The 17,396-nt window shown below is 42.4% G+C and overlaps 2 protein-coding genes across 2 annotated transcripts; both read right to left on the reverse strand.

Moving 5' to 3' along the window:
* Window positions 1–1,119: 1,119 nt before the first annotated feature.
* On the reverse strand, window positions 1,120–1,676 carry MELLADRAFT_108182 (uncharacterized protein; the record flags this gene model as incomplete). The annotated part of the gene is made up of 2 exons (XM_007411847.1): window positions 1,120–1,260; window positions 1,374–1,676. 2 exons carry the CDS (start codon window positions 1,674–1,676, stop codon window positions 1,120–1,122), a joined length of 444 nt encoding a protein of 147 aa, XP_007411909.1.
* Window positions 1,677–7,148: 5,472 nt separating this feature from the next.
* MELLADRAFT_72302 (uncharacterized protein) lies at window positions 7,149–9,846 on the reverse strand (the record flags this gene model as incomplete). The annotated part of the gene is made up of 1 exon (XM_007411846.1): window positions 7,149–9,846. The coding sequence occupies one exon, from the start codon at window positions 8,258–8,260 to the stop codon at window positions 7,511–7,513; it is 750 nt and encodes a 249-aa protein (XP_007411908.1).
* Between the last annotated feature and the right edge of the window lie 7,550 nt (window positions 9,847–17,396).

Consider the following 17,396-nt stretch of genomic DNA (forward strand, 5'->3'; position numbering starts at 1 on the left):
TTCTTAATGATTTGTATCACTTGATCTTGAAAGTCCCCCATGATTAGTCTTTGAATGTTGATTTTCTTTCATTTGAACTGTACATGCTATATGAATGTTGACATTCTACATATTCATCTGATTGGTATGAAGTCAAGTTGAAGATGTCTGATCAAGCTATTTTAATTAAAAAACACCAAAAATTGAAGATTGAAACAACATGAATCAGCATTGATTGTTCTTGATTTAGTTCATGTGACTGTGAGGCTTGGATTTCATCGTGTGTGGAAGGTGAATGTGGAAGGTGAAAAGGAGGTGTGGGTTGACTTTGGTGTTGGAGGTCGGGTTGAGTCTCGTTTTTGGAGTCGAAGTTGCTGTCAGCTAGTCGCGATGTGTGTTAATGCATGCGTTAGCCAATCGGTAAATTTACCGATTTGCTAACGCAAATTGATCAAAAGTTAACTACCGCGGGGCTAATTTTCCACCGGTGTGGAAAAGACCCCGCGGTTGCGTTAAATTTAACCTTACCGCACCCGATTTACCGCACGAGTGCGGATGCTCTAAGTATAGTATATTATAATTCGTCTGATACTATACTTTTGAAGTAAAGTATATTAAAACTCAATACTATACTACAGTATCACAATACTGTATAGTATAGTGGCCATGTTGCCTCCACTCAAGTCCAAGGAAGTGTGTGCCTGATCAGCCACATGCAAGCAATTTGGTTAAAGGTATTGTTGTTAAACTTGAGGCCAGGGTTGACGGTGACAAATCCGTCAAGATTCAATCCTTGCTTTTGCGCAGCCCGTCGTTCAGCCACCAAAAGAGGAATTCCAAGGGATTTATCCTCTTGAGATCTGAATCGGCCAGGACAGCCTTTGTCAGAGCAGCCTGGCAAACTATATCCATCACAGTGATTCCAGAGATTTCCCATCATGTTGCTGTAACTGACTTGAACAGGATCATCTTTGTCTCTGGGGCAGAACCAACACCGGTACGCGAGTGGTGGTTTGGATCTGCCCTGATGTCCAGAAACAACCGTGATAGAGATTTCATATTGATAAGAAGAAGTAATGAAATAAAAGAGGAGGAAAAAGGAAAAAAGCAGATATAAGAATGGGAAATGAAAGATGATAATTAAACTATGAATCTTACATCTCCTCGTTTGTATATTGGGTCATTGTAGTAAGCCCTCAGTCTACCTAGGTCGCTGTCCGGATTATCTTTCTTTTGCCTCTTTAGTGGTTTCTTGCTCACAAATTCCACATTGGAATCAGCCTATAATATTCTTTTTGTGACATTAGACGATATGTGCTAAATCGGTTTGGAGAAAGCATAAATGATCAGTATTAGCTAGTTAAGCCAGTTTAAGGAAGAAATAAATGACCTACTTCTTCTGAGCCCTTGGCAATCTTCTTCTTCTTGCGTCTAGCGGTAGCTTGGGAAGAGCCAGACTTCTTCTTGCTAATAGAAACACTCACATCGGATTTGTCTTCCAATTCTTTGGCAGGATCAGTAGCAGATGGCGCCTTGCGCTTTTTCTTGGTTTGTTCGGTTGGTTCAACACTGAAGCGGATTTGCCAACGGGAGTCTGGAGAAGGGGAAACCATCCCTGCACAGTTGGGCTGCTTTCTGTTACGAATTGGTGGAGTGTCCGATCCATTGGCATGGGACGTGTGAGGCTGGGATGACATGGTGATTGAAGTGGTACGGTGTTGGAAGCTGGTGGTGTTGAATACGAGAGAGGATGTTAATGAGAACGAGTAGAAATAGTAGCCAGATAAAGTGAGAAGTATCTAAATAGATGATGATTGGAAGGAGGACAGTTCAGCAATTGAGGTTCAGAACGGAGGTTGGAATATCAGGAATCAGATAGACAGAAATGAAAGAAGACTTGCATTTCGAATGGCAGACACGAGGCCCCCTTTATTGAGGACTAGCCAGTCACCCCCTGGCTGTGATCGGTCCCAGATGAGCAAGTGCATACTGAAGGGGTCTCCTTTGGGTTATGGTGCGATGAATGAGGTGCTACAACAGGAAACACTTGCCGAATTGGGGATAGCTCAGAAAATCTGACCCGACCCGCAACACCAGCAACATAGCAGGTGAAGTCCGACACGCTTCATGATATGTTGCGGACTAACTGGAGTCTTTACTTGTTTATTCCAAGTAAAGCTCTTACACCCAAGTCTCTACCTGTCCATACTTGTAGATATTTATCTACACGACTTTAGTAGAAGTCAACGGAACTTCTACAACCTTTTTATTGAATCTACTAGCCTAACAGACGCTAGTAGGCTCACACCTGACATCAATACAAATCTGGCATCTTTTTGGTGTGGGCTGGCACAAGTGGAACAACAAGAGTCAGGAGGAAGTAGTGAAGAGGAGCTATCAGCCATATTGAACAATTAAGTATGAGGATTGAAATGATGTAAGGCAAAAAATAAAGAAAAGTGAATCAAAAAAGCAAGGAAAGGGGAGAAATAAATCAATAAGAAAGAACTAACTAATGGTTTTCATTGATCCAAGCGCCTCCTTGGACAAATGCAGGGTGAACATAGGTGAAAAGAGAAATGAAGGAACCTGCATTGAGAAGATTGAGGGATGGATTAGTCATAGTACTATCAGTAATGTACAAGGTGATGTATGTGAGGGGGAAAACCCCGCAATCAACAGTAGTGACTACAGGTTTTGTTGCGGGTACTGCAATGGAATTGGCCTGTTTTTGTAATTAGGACCGTAACCGGATACTTCCACCCTGCATTGCAATACAGACGTACTGTAGTGTCCAAAGGGCTGTTGCGGTACGGTGCAGACCGTACCGTACCACACTGTTTACCATAGTCATCACGCTGAGGTCCTTGTGTTGACCTGGGTCAAAGTTTGGACCCAAAGTTGGACCGTATGAGCTGAAATTGAGCAACGGCATCAGGGAGTGATGAAACGCCCACCCAATTGAGTTGAGGACTTGCTCAATGGTATGAACTGGTCACAAGGAGGATGTGGCGAGGGGGCATGGTGTTTTTTTACAAGAGCAACCATTTGAGTTATTATTATAGTAGATTTGACAGATTAAAGAGTGAGGTCTAGAGCACTACACTGGTTGTTCTCATGGTCACCAACCTTACTTGTATATAGGTCACTGCATTTTGAATTGTTGAAGGTCACTAACCTAGTAATTATACTACTTGGGGAAAGTAGAGGATCCAGAAGGGTGAAGGGTGTATTACTTACTTTTAGTCATGAATCTGTCTAAATTAATGAAGTAAATTGCTATTCTTATTGTTTGATTATGAACTTCAGTATCAATTCAAAGTTTTTCTTTAAAAGTGAGGTGTAATAAAAGCTTGGGGAAATCTGTCAGCCCTGGGTACATATGTATGTACCAAACGACTAACTTGTAATATATATAAGCACCTTCAGGGACCTGATTACATGTACATAAAGCTTACAAAACATATGTAACATGTAACAAATCATATATACATCTTAATTACATCCTAATTACATATACACATACATTTAAAATAGTATGTAATATGTAATAAAATATCATTGACACCTCATAACTCAGTACTTTTAAGAACAACTTAAAATTATACTGAAGTAACATCAAGAGTCTTATAAATATAAGACTAGTGATATCTTCATTACTTTAATCTGTTCCCTGATTAGAAGTAAGTAATACCCTTCACTCATCTCTGGATCCTCTACTTTCCCTAAGTAGAACTCTTATAGGTTGGTGACCATATAACAACCCAAGGTTGGTGACAATAGAACAACCCAGGTTGGTGACCATGGAATAACCCAAGGTTGGTGACCATAAGAACAACCCAAGGTTAGTGACCATAGAACAACTAGTCTAGTGAACTTTAAACCACTATTTAATCTGTTACTTTGAAGATTAAAGGAAGGACTAGAATCCACCCTTCATTATTTACAATATTATTCCAGTATCTTCCCTTCCTCCCTCCTTTCCTTTGTTTATAATTCTTTGTAATTACTTTATATTTGAAATATAAATATAATTCACCTGAGGCGCGCCAATCATTCGACCGTGCAATCGATGGGCACGTGCACCATCTCATAGACCCGCCGACCAAACAACTGCACTAGATCATCCGAGATGATCTAGATCTCTCTATATCACGTCTTATACACAAGTTTAAGTCATCATCTCCCAATAAGAAATGTTTGTATAGGTCATTGCGAGCAATTTTCATCATCTATTATGATATGATTCAAATTTATGATCCCACTCTGAATGTGGAGTTCTCCCAACACCCCCGTTGCTGCGCTCCGCTCCGCTATAATCGCCAAAATTGCAAGCGGAGCGATTTGACGCTATGATAAAGCGCCCAATCGCTCCGCTAACTTTTAGGAGTCGCTATGGGATCTCAGAGCGGTGCGCAAGATCCAAGCGCTCCGCTCCGCTATGTGCGATTTTGACAGGACATAGCGCTTAAAAGCGCGTTTTGAGACTTTTTAACAAAAGAGAAAAGAGATACAAACTCAAGAAGCCAAAAATCGAAATTTGAATGAATCACTATCAACAGATGAAATTGCATATCTATAAAGCTAAGAACTAATGAATAAAGCCAAGAGAATAGTAGAGCATAAAAACAAATGATGTCAATAGTCAGTAAAAGATCAAAAGAAGAGAGAATGGAAAAAATAGAAAACTTTCATTCAGAAATCGAAGTTGAATCATTAGAAGATCAAATCAAACGAAATAAAATTAATTGATCAATCCAAACAAAAGAAGCAGTTAAATGAATTGAACAATTTAGAAACAAGCAGATAAAGAAAGATAAATAAAAATTACTTAAGTACATGAAGAATCAGAATCTAAAACAGACGGGTATAAGTGAAAAGAAGTAAACGATCAAAATCAATTAATCTATATCATAAAAGAACAAAAGTATACATGATGAAAGCCAAGTTAGTTAGAATAAGAAGAACATTGACATGAGAAAAGAATAAACAAGTAAAATGAAACTTACATCATGAAATCAGATTGATCAAGTTTGAAGAAGATCGATAGAAGTTTCTTTTGTGATTGAAGGTACCCTAAAAAACAAAATGAAAGAAAGTGAATAGCAAATGTCATACGATGTCATTAGTTTGAAAGATAAGGAAAGAAGAAGAACTTACATAACAAACACTCAAAATCGAAATCTAATCAGGAAAGTCAAGAAGAAGTGGAGAAGAATTTATTCGAGTAGAGAGATTAGTTGAAGAGTTTTGTAGTGAGCTGGTGAAATGAACATTGAGATCAGAATCAGTTGGATGAAGATTTTAAACAAATGAACAATTGATTGTCACTGAAATCAATATCAATCTAAGATTAATTAATGAAAAGATTGAAGAAGATGAATCAATCTATGTACAAAGAAAGAAAGAAAATGGATCAGTAGAAGAACAAACAATCAATCAATGAAATGATACTTACTTACATAAAAGATCAAGATCAAAAATTGAATAAGAGATAGTGGAGAAAGAACTCACCCTGAATGAAAACCAAAGTCTGATTGGAATCAGAAGGAGGAGACGATCTTGAAACTGAGGGAGGGAATCATCTTTCAATCATCTAAGAATTGATTGTTGAATCGTGTCTGTTTGGGGGGGTGAAGTGTGGGTCTTTTCTTTTTTGTGATCCATCGAACAGATCATTGTGTTTTTTGTGTTTTTTGTGTATAAGTGGTGATCTAAGAGTGTTCTAAGTGTCTTGAACTTTTTTTTGAAAGTGTCCTAGTGGTCGTATCTGAGTTTTTGTGTTCAAGTGTTTGAGGGTCTGCTATCAGTTAGATTGAGATTAGTTTCTTCGTTTGAAGCGATCTATCAAAGCGTTAAACAAAGAAAGAAGCACATATTAGTTGTCATTTAAAGTGTTTTCGTGTGTCTGATTGAAATCAAGGTTGCTAGGATTTTTTTATTGGAAGAAAGAAAAGAAAGATATATAAAGAGAACATACCTCCATTGTTGATTGGTTTATTGTTCCATCAGAAGGATGATAAGGAGCCAATGGATCCCGCTATGAGGTGCTACAGGGCGCTTGATGGTGCCCTGTCGCTAAGCGCTCGGGGTCGCTATGGCGGGTGATAGCACAGCGGAAAAACGCTATGCCAGGCGGATCTCAATACCGCTATAAATCGTCCGGTTTCACCATAGCTATAGCAATGCGTGAAACCCGCTATATATAAAAGGGGCTAGCGCGGGCGGGACGCGCGCTTCGCTACCGCTCCGCTCGCGCTATCTCGGGCGGAGCGCCGGCGGTGTTGGTTCTCCAGATCAATCAGATCAATCTGAAAGACACGCAGATCAATCTGGGACCGGGTCAGATCATTTTGAGATGTACCTAGATCAATCTGAGTGCACTCAGAGCATCAGTGCACTCAGATCTATTCAAATCTATTCCAGACTGATCTGACAATCACTCAGATCAATCTGGCTTGCCGGTTGCTGGCTGCATGACCACTCATATATGTATGTACGTATACATAACATGCAATGATCCAATACTCAGAGGCTCATTGGCACTTCAACTTTGCTTTTGGCCTTTACAAGACCATTGACAAAATCGCCAAACTGATTCAATCACCACTGCAACCACCCAAAACAGGACCCTCTTCAACCATCACCGCAAAGAGAAACCCCGAACCGTATCGATTCTTTTCACCATGCTTAAATACTCATGCAGTTTTTTCTTTCTGACTCAACCACCAATCACCACCCAAAACTAGGTCCTCTTCAACCAATCACCGCAGAAAGAAACCAAACCATGTCAATCTTTTCACTCATACTCACCTACTCATCCATTATTTCTTTCTCTTCCTTTCTCTCGTTCTTCTCTGTCATTTTGCCAAATCTACGTGTTATTCTCAATCTCAATCACTGCAAAACACAACCTGTCTCTTTCTTTCAAATGATTTCGATAGTATCTCAATCTTCAGATCCATCCACATCTTTTCAATCGATTTCAATCAATTTCTATTTTTCTATTTTTCTATCTTTTTCTTTGACTTGTGTGTTGCTTTGTGTATGATCAAACAACTGGGTCTGTTGTAAAGTCTTGTTTCAATTTCATATGACAAGCTATAACTTAACTGAACTCAAAATCTGTTGTATCCTTGTCAACATTGTATTTTCATCTCAACAATTCAAGAACGTGTGAAAAAACAATTCATTTTCATTCCACCCGCACTCAATAAAACAAAGAACAGAAAGAACAGATTGCAAGAAGAACAGAAACTTGAAACTCCAATCAAAGAAAAGAAAAGAGAAAAACTAATTGAACAAAAAGAGACAAAACGAACCAAAAGATCAAAGAAAGGCAAAAAAAAATTGAAGGAAATGGAAAATCAAAGGTAAAAAGGAAAATGGAAAGGTGTGTACGAACAGATAAATCTTATCAAAAGATGATGAAAAAGGAAAAGGAAAAAAAGATTCGAAAAAAGGCAGACAAATCAGGGAAATCATCTCTTCTTGATGACCCTTATTTTTAACTTGAACAAATTGAGACGATTCAAGACTCTTCATCATCAGAGGAAACAGTATCGTCACTATTGTCACTATGTTTGTCATTCTCCCTCGGAGCTTGCTGACTTGATTCCGTTTGGGTTTTTTGAGTGGTGAGGATAGTACTACCTGACAATGAGTTTTGAGAGTTTGGTCGATTTTCATGATTGGTGACTGAAGTCGAAGTTGAAGTTCGAGCTGTGGTGGTATCTTGGTCATTCAAATCAGAGTCTAACTTTTTATTTGATCGCTTCCTTTTCTTTTGTTTTTTTTGTGAGACGAGTTCAGAAGCCGGGATCTTTTCAACGTCAAACAGGCCATTTGCTATGTCACTTAGCCATTTCTTTTTCTGTAAGTCATCACAGTCGCGGAATCCCAGATCCAGCTCTTCAGGTAACAGAGAACAGTTGGGTTGAGCAACTATTCGGACAGGCCAGCCCCGATCGGCAAGAATTTGGACTGGATGGTCTTTTTTGGGAAAAACCTTACCAGGCAGATGTTTTGCTTGAAGTACAAATAAGTCGAACAACATGATTAGGGAAGTGATAGTTTGTACCAACAAGCTAAATAACTCACCAATCAACTTGTTAAGTTCCCTTGTGAGTTCCCCTCGACGCGCATCAACAGGTTGAGGAGGTTTTTTCTCGATCTCGTTAGCCACCGTCTTCCCATGCACGTAATACTGAAATTTTGTACTTAGTTTCATTTGTTTATCAGCCCACTCGGAAAAGCTTTTGTTTGTTGAATATACTTGCATCCAGCCATCGGTGACATCACAGCTCAGCGCAGTAAGATGGTAATGAATATGAAATCTCTGACAAATTGTTGCAAACTAAGGTATCGATGTCAGCAGTCGGGAAATTAGTCATATCGACAGCAAACTACTGACATTATAATGAGCTTTTTTGAAAGCAGCTAGTGATTTCAATTGAACACTTGCAGTCGTTTCAGCGCTGTCTGGCTTTCCGTGGTTGGAATGTAATTTTTCAACATCAACCAATTCATTGAAGATCGGTTGATATGTGATTTCGTCAGCTTCTGAGAGCTGGTGGACCTTAGGTTCAGAGACCTCCTTTGATACATCAATGATACCATCCTCTTCATCTTCCCAATCATCGTCATCGTTGATTGAAACATCGGGAAGTTTTGCCAAAGCAAAAAAGAGGGGATCCTTGAACACTTTCTTCTGATCGCTGCTGAATCCTTTCCAAATCTCACTAAGCTTTTTGTTCCTAGTGGACCAGCCAGCTCTATCATGTCGCGAAGGGACTTTGATTTTGTAAAAAAACAAGAGACGTCAGATCAGGTTTGAAAGCATGTTTTATATAAAAGAAAGCCTGACCCACAAGGCAGGGTAAGTGCTTTTTTGCAAAAGGCCAAGAATCTTGTCCACGAAGACGATCTACCCTTTCTTGGACCCGCATTGCTTACAATACCCAAGAGATAAGTAAAGATAAGTCAGCTTCAAAGAACTCAAAGAAGCTCAAGAGGTGTTTTGATGAAAAATGACTTACACAAGGCCCCAAATCATAGTCTGACTGATTCCTCCTATGAGCGCGGCCATCAACATCCTCTTTTCATAGTCCAGCCGGATAAGCTCAACAAGGGTTTTGATTTCAGGTGGTGTTTGAGACTTGTGACGTCCACGCTTTGCTTTCTGTTCAGTTAGAGCTTTTCGAAGGTCGGCCAGAGTCCATTTGCTAAGTTCTTCGTCCATATTTTCAAATGTCAAAGAAGGGAAACACGAGGTAAATGAAGTTTCTTTGTCTTCATCAGGATTTTGAGAAGCATTCGCAGTATCGAGGTCGTCTGGTGTGTTGATGTTGTTCTCGGAATGGTGATCATTGTCTTCATCAGATTCATCGGTTGTGTCTTGACCTCCACGTTTGGCCCGAACTGATTTGTTGTTGTTGATTTTCAAGTAGTCTTTAGCAGAAGGAGCCTTGCGCTTACTGGATTTTGGCACTGTAAGATTGGAACCACCTGTTCTACTAGACCGTAGAGACCGCGAAGGCATCGAGTGAGATGTTGAAACAGTTATGTGAAGTGAAGGGATGAGTTATTGTTGTCGAATATGTGTTGTAAGAGTTGAAGAAACAGTAGATGATGAGTTGTAAGAGTTGAAGATGAGTTCTAAGAGTAGAATACGTGGTTCAATGAGTTATGACTGCAAGAGTCAAGGAGGTTCAATTTCAGATATCTCCACTGTCGGTCCTCGGACTTTGAATGATTGATCTGTGTGTCTTTCAGATTGATCTGATTGATCTGGAGAACTCCACATTCAGAGTGGAATCATAAATTTGAATCATATCATAATAGATGATGAAAATTGCTCGCAATGACCTATACAAACATTTCTTATTGGGAGATGATGACTTAAACTTGTGTATAAGACGTGATAGAGAGCGATCTAGATCATCTCGGATGATCTAGTGCAGTTGTTCGGTCGGCGGGTCGATGAGATGGTGCACGCGCCCATTGGTTGCACGGTCGAATGATTGGCGCGCCTCAGGTGATATAATTACTTAAATTATAAGACTCACCTTGCCCCATTAGTGAGCCCTGAGTACTCAAGAGAGCACCCAACCCTCACAAAATCTCTGAAGGCTGAGGGAGGAGAGGTTTATATACTCTCCTCTCTAAACCTAACTGTAGTGATGTTTGTTGATAGCACTACATTGGTTCAGGGTTGATCATTACTAAATGTTATGATCGATACTGGTTATACTTAATTACATATGTGTGTTATGGGTATTATGTAGTATAAGCATTTTAATTCTTGACACCAAGTTATGAGGTGTAAATGAGGTTTTATTACATATTACATGTAGTTTTGAGTGTATGTGTATATGTAATTAGGTTTGCTATATGTCATATTACATGTTACATAGATTTCCAAAGCTTCATGTACATTTAATTAGGTTTTATGTATGATAATTCTATATTATATGTACTCGGGGTGGACAATGCAGGTTAGCTTTTTTACACACATTAAGGGCCCATTTGGTTGCCCAAGATTATCACATACTACAGTAAAAGTGTACTGCATTAATGGACCCAAAACTACCGTAAAAGTCTCAACTCACAATTAATTGTGAGTTGAGAGGTAATGGGTGGTTTTTAAAAATAATTGTTTGGTAGCTCGGAACTACCATCACAAAATTGATTCAAGAGGAAATGGTGCAACAATGGTTTTGGTGAGTTCAATCAAAACCCAGTGCTCAGAGAATCAAGATCATGCAATGCACTCTCCTCGAGAGATAATCACCGCTTTGTTGGTCAAAAGCATGCTTGATTGTCACTTGGTCACTTTGTCTCGCACAAGTCTCTTGCTATAGTCTCATCAAACATTGTGTATTGTTGAGATCATGTTTATCATCTTTTCATCTTCCTGAAATGCTGGCTTATCTCATGTAATACATCACCAGCTTCATGTGATTTCAAATCACAAAAGTCATCTCAACATCTCTTCAATTACTCTGGTAAGATTTGAAACCAAAATAAATCATAACCCTCATGGACCTGCTCAATGACGTGGGGAAATCAAGGAAGGGGTTGAAGATTTGATGAGTTGAATCAAAAACAGCATTGGAGAGAAGATGAGAGTTGAGATGAGTTGGAACAAAGATGAGATGAGTGTGTCCAAAGAACTGAAGGTCAATCAGAGATGAAATGATATCAAAGATAAGTTGATCAAAGACGTGATGAAGTTGAAGAATCAATGCAGTGATAGAAGTTGATATGTACCAGAGTCGAAGTTGAAGAAGTCTTGATCGAGTTGATGTGAGGTTATGTGAGATACATGGGTGATGTACATGGTGGTGAGCTGTGGTGAGGCGAAGGCAAAGAAGGGCAAAGAGGTGAATTTTTGACAAGTACCCTTATCACGTACGGAATCATTCCAATGATAATCGGAAATAAACTCAAAAAAGAGTTTACAGAATTAATACAGATTATGAGATTATTGAACAAATAATGTTGTACGATAATCTGTGTTTTTGGGCTACCAAACAGTGAAAAAATAGTTGCAATTATTTTACTGTGGTATTGGCATAATTTCAGTAAAATAATCGCAACCAAACGGGCCCTAAAAGATAGGTACTAAGCTTTAAATTCCTTAGTTGAATTTACTTTGATAAAGATACTCATTCTTGTAACAAAGCCTCAATGTTCAACTTAGTATGTAACATCTTTCCAACTCAGGACTGCTCATATATCCTTGTTTTAAGTCCCAAGCTGACCGTGATGAAGTCATTATTGAGAATCAAGAGGTACTACAACAATCCAAAACCCACCTCATCTTATGTCAATAAAGAACAAGATAAGTTACTGACATCCATCATCACAAATACCATTGACAATGATCTGAAGAACATAACAGAAAACACTGACTCAGCGTACAAAGCTATGCAAGTCCTGCAGAATCTATTCAAACGTAATGGCAGAATGAATCAATTCTCATTATTTAATTACTGTATTTCCTTACACCCCATTCCCAAAGAAACCAATATACTAGCTTGTATGTCAAACATTGACTCAATTGTTTCAGAATTTGGATCATTTTATCAATTACACATGCCAGCAGACATGACTAAATTATAAACCAACAAGGAATTAGACAGTAAATATGATGAAAAGAAAGCAGGTCAATACAAACTCTTCCAATGAAGAAACTTAAAAATAATGGCAATGAGGATCTTCAAAATGGACACAATAGCATATTGAACACAAGAAGAGTGTATTCAAACCACTGCAAAATCCTCAAGACACAAATAGCAATGTCAAAGCACAAATTGATCAATGTTTTTTCTGCAGTATCTTTGGACACAGTCATGTTCAATGCCCTCAATTCACAACAACTGGTGATCACAACCATACAGGAATTTCAGATTTCTGATGAGACCACAGTTTATTGGTCAATCATCTATAAATGATTATTTGGATCCGGAGAGAGAATCATGATGATAAGGTGTTGTGATAGAGAAAGTTGTAATCATAACATTTAATCCCAAAGGCACTTCGCTTACAAAACTCAACAAAATACACCATTAGCGTGATTTTCAAGTTTTGGCCATTGTCAGAAACCATTTCACAGCTTCTTTGAATTTGAATATTCATCTTCCTGCCACCTATCATGGAGAAGAATTCTGACTTCGTACAGCTTTTTTCTACGATCACGTGACCCGAATTTCAGCTTCGCCAACCCATTCTCCTAACTTTCCCGATCACCTCGCCAGCCTTCAAGTGTCGATTTCTCGCGTCCGATGCCACCTGACGCGGCCGACACGGGCCAGATGGTTGTCGAAGGTCCCCTCCATCAGTCGATCGACGGATCGGCTGATCGAACCGCGTCTAACGATACTATGGACGCGTTCCACCCCCCTCAAGATGATTCGGACGAGGTCCCCCCACGAACCGAAATCATCACCGATCTCCCTGACGCCACTCCCAAGCGTACTACGATCCCGCTTCTTGCCGAGTACTCGAAGAAGAAGGCTCGGTTCGCTCCCTCAAACCCGGATGGCCAAGAGCCATCGCAAAACATCCCGGACACCCCTCGATCCGAGAGGATGTCTCGAATGATCCCAGGCAGTGAGGACGATCGTTCCCTCACTGTTCTCCTGAAAAAGCTCGTCTCGGTCGCCAACGAGACGATCCAACTCCCGGCCAAAGGCCGGATGCCTTCAAAGATCCAGGTGGATGTCGAGTCGTGCGCGGATATCCTCGTTTTGATAAACGCTGCCTTCGACAGACATCAGCTGGACAACACGAAGAGACTCCTCTTCCGTAAACCGGTGTCCAGCCTCTCATGCCCCACCAGGGCGGCTGCGCCGTTGCTGAACCCAATACCGAGCTCTGATAAAGCTTCTGACTTCCAAATTCACTCGCTCACCGAGAAATTTGATGAACTAAGCGAAAAGGTCTCGCTCATTGTATCAGCCTTACCAGCTCTTTCGAATAAGAGCACCCAACGTCAAACGGCCGGATCAAACGCCAATTCTTACGCCGCCAAAGCAGCATCCTCCCCCGCAGCTGGTACAGGACCAAGTCCAAGACCACGCCCCAACTCCAGAACCCCCACCCAGAAAAGGTCGACCAATACGGTCACCTTAGTACAAACGGACAGAACCCAAGCTGCGCTGGGTTCGTTGACCGTCACCCAACTGATACAAGGCTTTAATAATGCCTTTTGACTCCATAAGCTGAAGACCGATGAGTCGTCCGAAGCCACAATAACTGTGAAGACGGTGCAGCGCCACCCGTCTAACGATCTGGTCCTACACTTAGAAAGTGCGGCGCACGCTGAAAAGATTCGGCAAACTGAAAAAACATGGCTACCGGCCATAACCACAGCTCTTCAGATAAAACCGGAGCACTATACTGTGCTCGTCCATGCCATCCCGACCTCCTTCGATCCCGAGATTGAGAGTCATGTGGAGGAGCTGGCTGCTTCCAACCCCGACCTCCTACAAGATGCCACCTTTGTAAGGTGGCTTAACCCTAAACTGAAAGATGACCCATCTAAACGCTACTCAACTCTATTGATAGGCTTCAACACAAAACCACCCGCTGACAAATGTGTCAGGGAAAAGGTGTGGTTCGGGAGGGGTCTTCACAGAACTGAACCAGGTAGAGAACCCCCAAAACGCTGCTACAACTGCAGGAAACCGGGGCACACCGCTCCATCATGTACTTTAAAAGCAATGTGCCCCTACTGCGGAGAGGAGCACCACGCCCATGCCTGTCCCAAGAAAGGAGAAACTCCTATGAGGTGCACGGCATGTGTAAGAACCTTACATAAACTCGACCCCACCAAGTCAATCAGGCAGATTTTTGATTCTGCCAACCAAGACCTCCTACATTCCCCCTTCAGCCCTCTGTGCGCAACACGCATCGCCGAAGCTCTCCCGCCTCACAACCCCAGTGGATCACCAAAGATCGTGATTGTCCAAGAAGCCGTTGAACCTAACTTACAATGTTAGAACAACACCTTCGGACAAAACTTACCTTACCTGACACGGCTTCAATTCTACAACTGAATTGCAGACACTCACCAGACACTTCCAACTCACTTTTCAATTCTGATCTTACCAATCTCTTCTCTATCCTGTCATTACAAGAACCAACAGTCAACAATGTGGACTATTTACCGCAAGAACACCCTAACTGGACGCTTATTAGTCCTACTCCAGCAGCAAGGAATACCAACGCACGACCCAGAGCGTGCCTATACATACGAAAAGACCTCAACGCTCAAATTAACCCACTCCAATCGGCCTCACGAGACATTGCGGCGTGTACAATCACATTTACATCCGGTTTCGTGCTGCTTGTTATCAGTGTGTACAACGACCCGTCAATCTTCTCAGGCTTTGAAGCTTACGACGCTTTGATGAAAAACATCCCCCTCAGTATCCAGCTTCTACCGACAATCATCAATACTGACTGCAATTTACACTCATCTTTATGGAACCCCCCTCACTTATCCACGCAGGACAAAGACGCGGAACGTCTGGTGGACCTGATGTCCAATTGGGACATGCACTTGCGCTCGCCGTGCGGAATCCCAACATTTGGAGTTGGATCAAGCACCACCTTGGGCACCTCAATCGACCAGACGTGGGTCAACGAATTACTGGATGACGTAATCCAACAATGTTTCATAGACGAGGAATCCATTACCAGCCACTTCTCCGACCACCAGGCCTTAATCACTACTCTCCTCATCCGATCTGACTTGCCTACCAACACCGCCACCGCTCGCACCCAGAAGAACTGGAAGAAAGCCGAGATGATCGACCTGAAAACCGAAATACAGCTCAACCTACCGAGAATCCGTCCGCTGACGACTAGAGCCCTGATTGAAGAATTTGACCGAGAGCTTACCGACGTCATCACTAAAGCCCTCGACAACAACTCCCCTTGGAAACCACCCGCGGGTAAGCACAAGAAGTGGTGGAATCCCACGATCCTTGAGCCCCTCCGCAGAGAGGCTCTAAGGACCGAGCGCATCATGAAGAAAACAAGACTCGATGTAGACCGCAAGGCCTTCAGGAAGGCTCGCAACGACTTCAAAACAGCAGTCAACAAGGCAAAGGAAAGTAACTGGAGGATCTACCTCTCGACACTGACTCATGCCAACCTCTTCCAAGCGAAGAAGTACGCTTCCGGCCGACAACCATCCCAGGTCATCAACACATTGATCACTACTGACGGAACTACTTGTACGTCGAACGATGAGAAAGCTGACACCCTATTTAGGGCTACTTGCGTCGCCACAGCCCCTTGCGACTTGGACGACACCACACCCCTCTACTTCCCGCTTACCGAAGAATCAAAACCTTCAATTTCGGTCATGCCTCGACTACTCGACTCTCTTTCCAAGGATTCACTCAAAGAGATAGTAACCAGAAGCCCCCCACTGCGAGCACCAGGCAACGACGGCTTCCAGAACTGGGTTTGGCAGTCACTGTGGCCGGTGGTAAGCAGACATGTCTTGGCCCTTTTTCAATGCATCACCATTACAGGTATTTTCCCAAAACGCTGGAAAGAGGCAAGAACAATCATGATACCCAAGCCGGGCAAATCCGACTACACCACCCCCTCCTCATACCGTCCAATCGCCCTCCTCAACACGCTCAGCAAGTTATACGAGAAGCTCATCACTATTCACCTTTCTCAACAAGTCGAGAAACTCCAACTCATAAACCGTGGCCATTACGGCGGCCGACCAAACAGGTCAAGCCAGGAGGCCCTTGTCCACCTCGTCGCATTCATACGAGGAGAGTGGTCTAAGGGCAATATGGTAGGTGCGATGTTTGCCGACGTCAAGTCAGCATTTCCATCGGTCCACCACCCCCGGCTCATGGATACGTTAGAAAAGAAAGGCGTCCACTCGGAAACGCTTAACATCATCAACAACTTTCTATCAGAAAGATCAACGCGGTTGGCCTTCAACGGTTTCGAATCATCCGGTTTCGATCTAACCCACGGACTACCCCAGGGCTCGCCCTTGTCCCCTCTTCTTTATCTGCTCTACAACTCCTCCCTTCTTGACATCGCTGACCCCTAGATTTGGGCCGAGGCACTGGGCTTTGTAGACAACGTAATCTTACTCGCGTCTGCGGCCGACACACACCAGCTCCAATCAAAGATGAAAACACTCACCTTCAGACAAATCAAGTGGGCTGAACGACATGGTGCCATCTTCGACACAAAGAAGAGTCACTGGATGATCTTCAGCCCTAACAAGCTCAATGCCAGCATCCCCACTCCGACGATTGATTTTGGAGACCGAAAGAACCTTCACCCCCACGACTCTGCTAAGTGGCTTGGTGTGACATTCGACAGCCAACTCACTTTCTCACAACACCGCCGAGACGTCATTGCAAAAGGAAAGCTTCGGTCAGGTTTCATTGCTTCCTTAACGAAATCTGAATGGGGCATACCACCACACCTGATGCGCACCCTGCTCGTCACCACAGTTCACACCGCCACCGACTACGGGGTCGCAGCGTGGCTCCCCCTCGACCCCCCCCAATATTTCCTCGATCATCTCTCAACCGTAGACAACACCGTCGCAAGAGCGGCATTGGGAGCCCTTCACACCACTCCTCGCCCCTTCCTCCAGCACGACATGAACCTGACCAAACCAGGAACCCGGCTCAAAGCTAAGACGATGAACTTTATCGCCGCTTCTTTAGCTAAACCCAACTCCCACCCCCTTTTTCCTGTTATCCAACAAGCACAGGTGTCGAAACCTCGGTCACACCGTAATGTGTTCCACCAGTTCTTCCAACACGAGTTGGGCAGAGAATTTGACGAATTCACCACACAACTACCCGTGGACCCCTCAGCCGCCTTAACACGACCACCCAACTTCTCAACCATCA

Source organism: Melampsora larici-populina (assembly GCF_000204055.1).
Source record: "Melampsora larici-populina 98AG31 unplaced genomic scaffold MELLAscaffold_27, whole genome shotgun sequence".
Taxonomy (NCBI): Eukaryota; Fungi; Basidiomycota; class Pucciniomycetes; order Pucciniales; family Melampsoraceae; genus Melampsora; species Melampsora laricis-populina.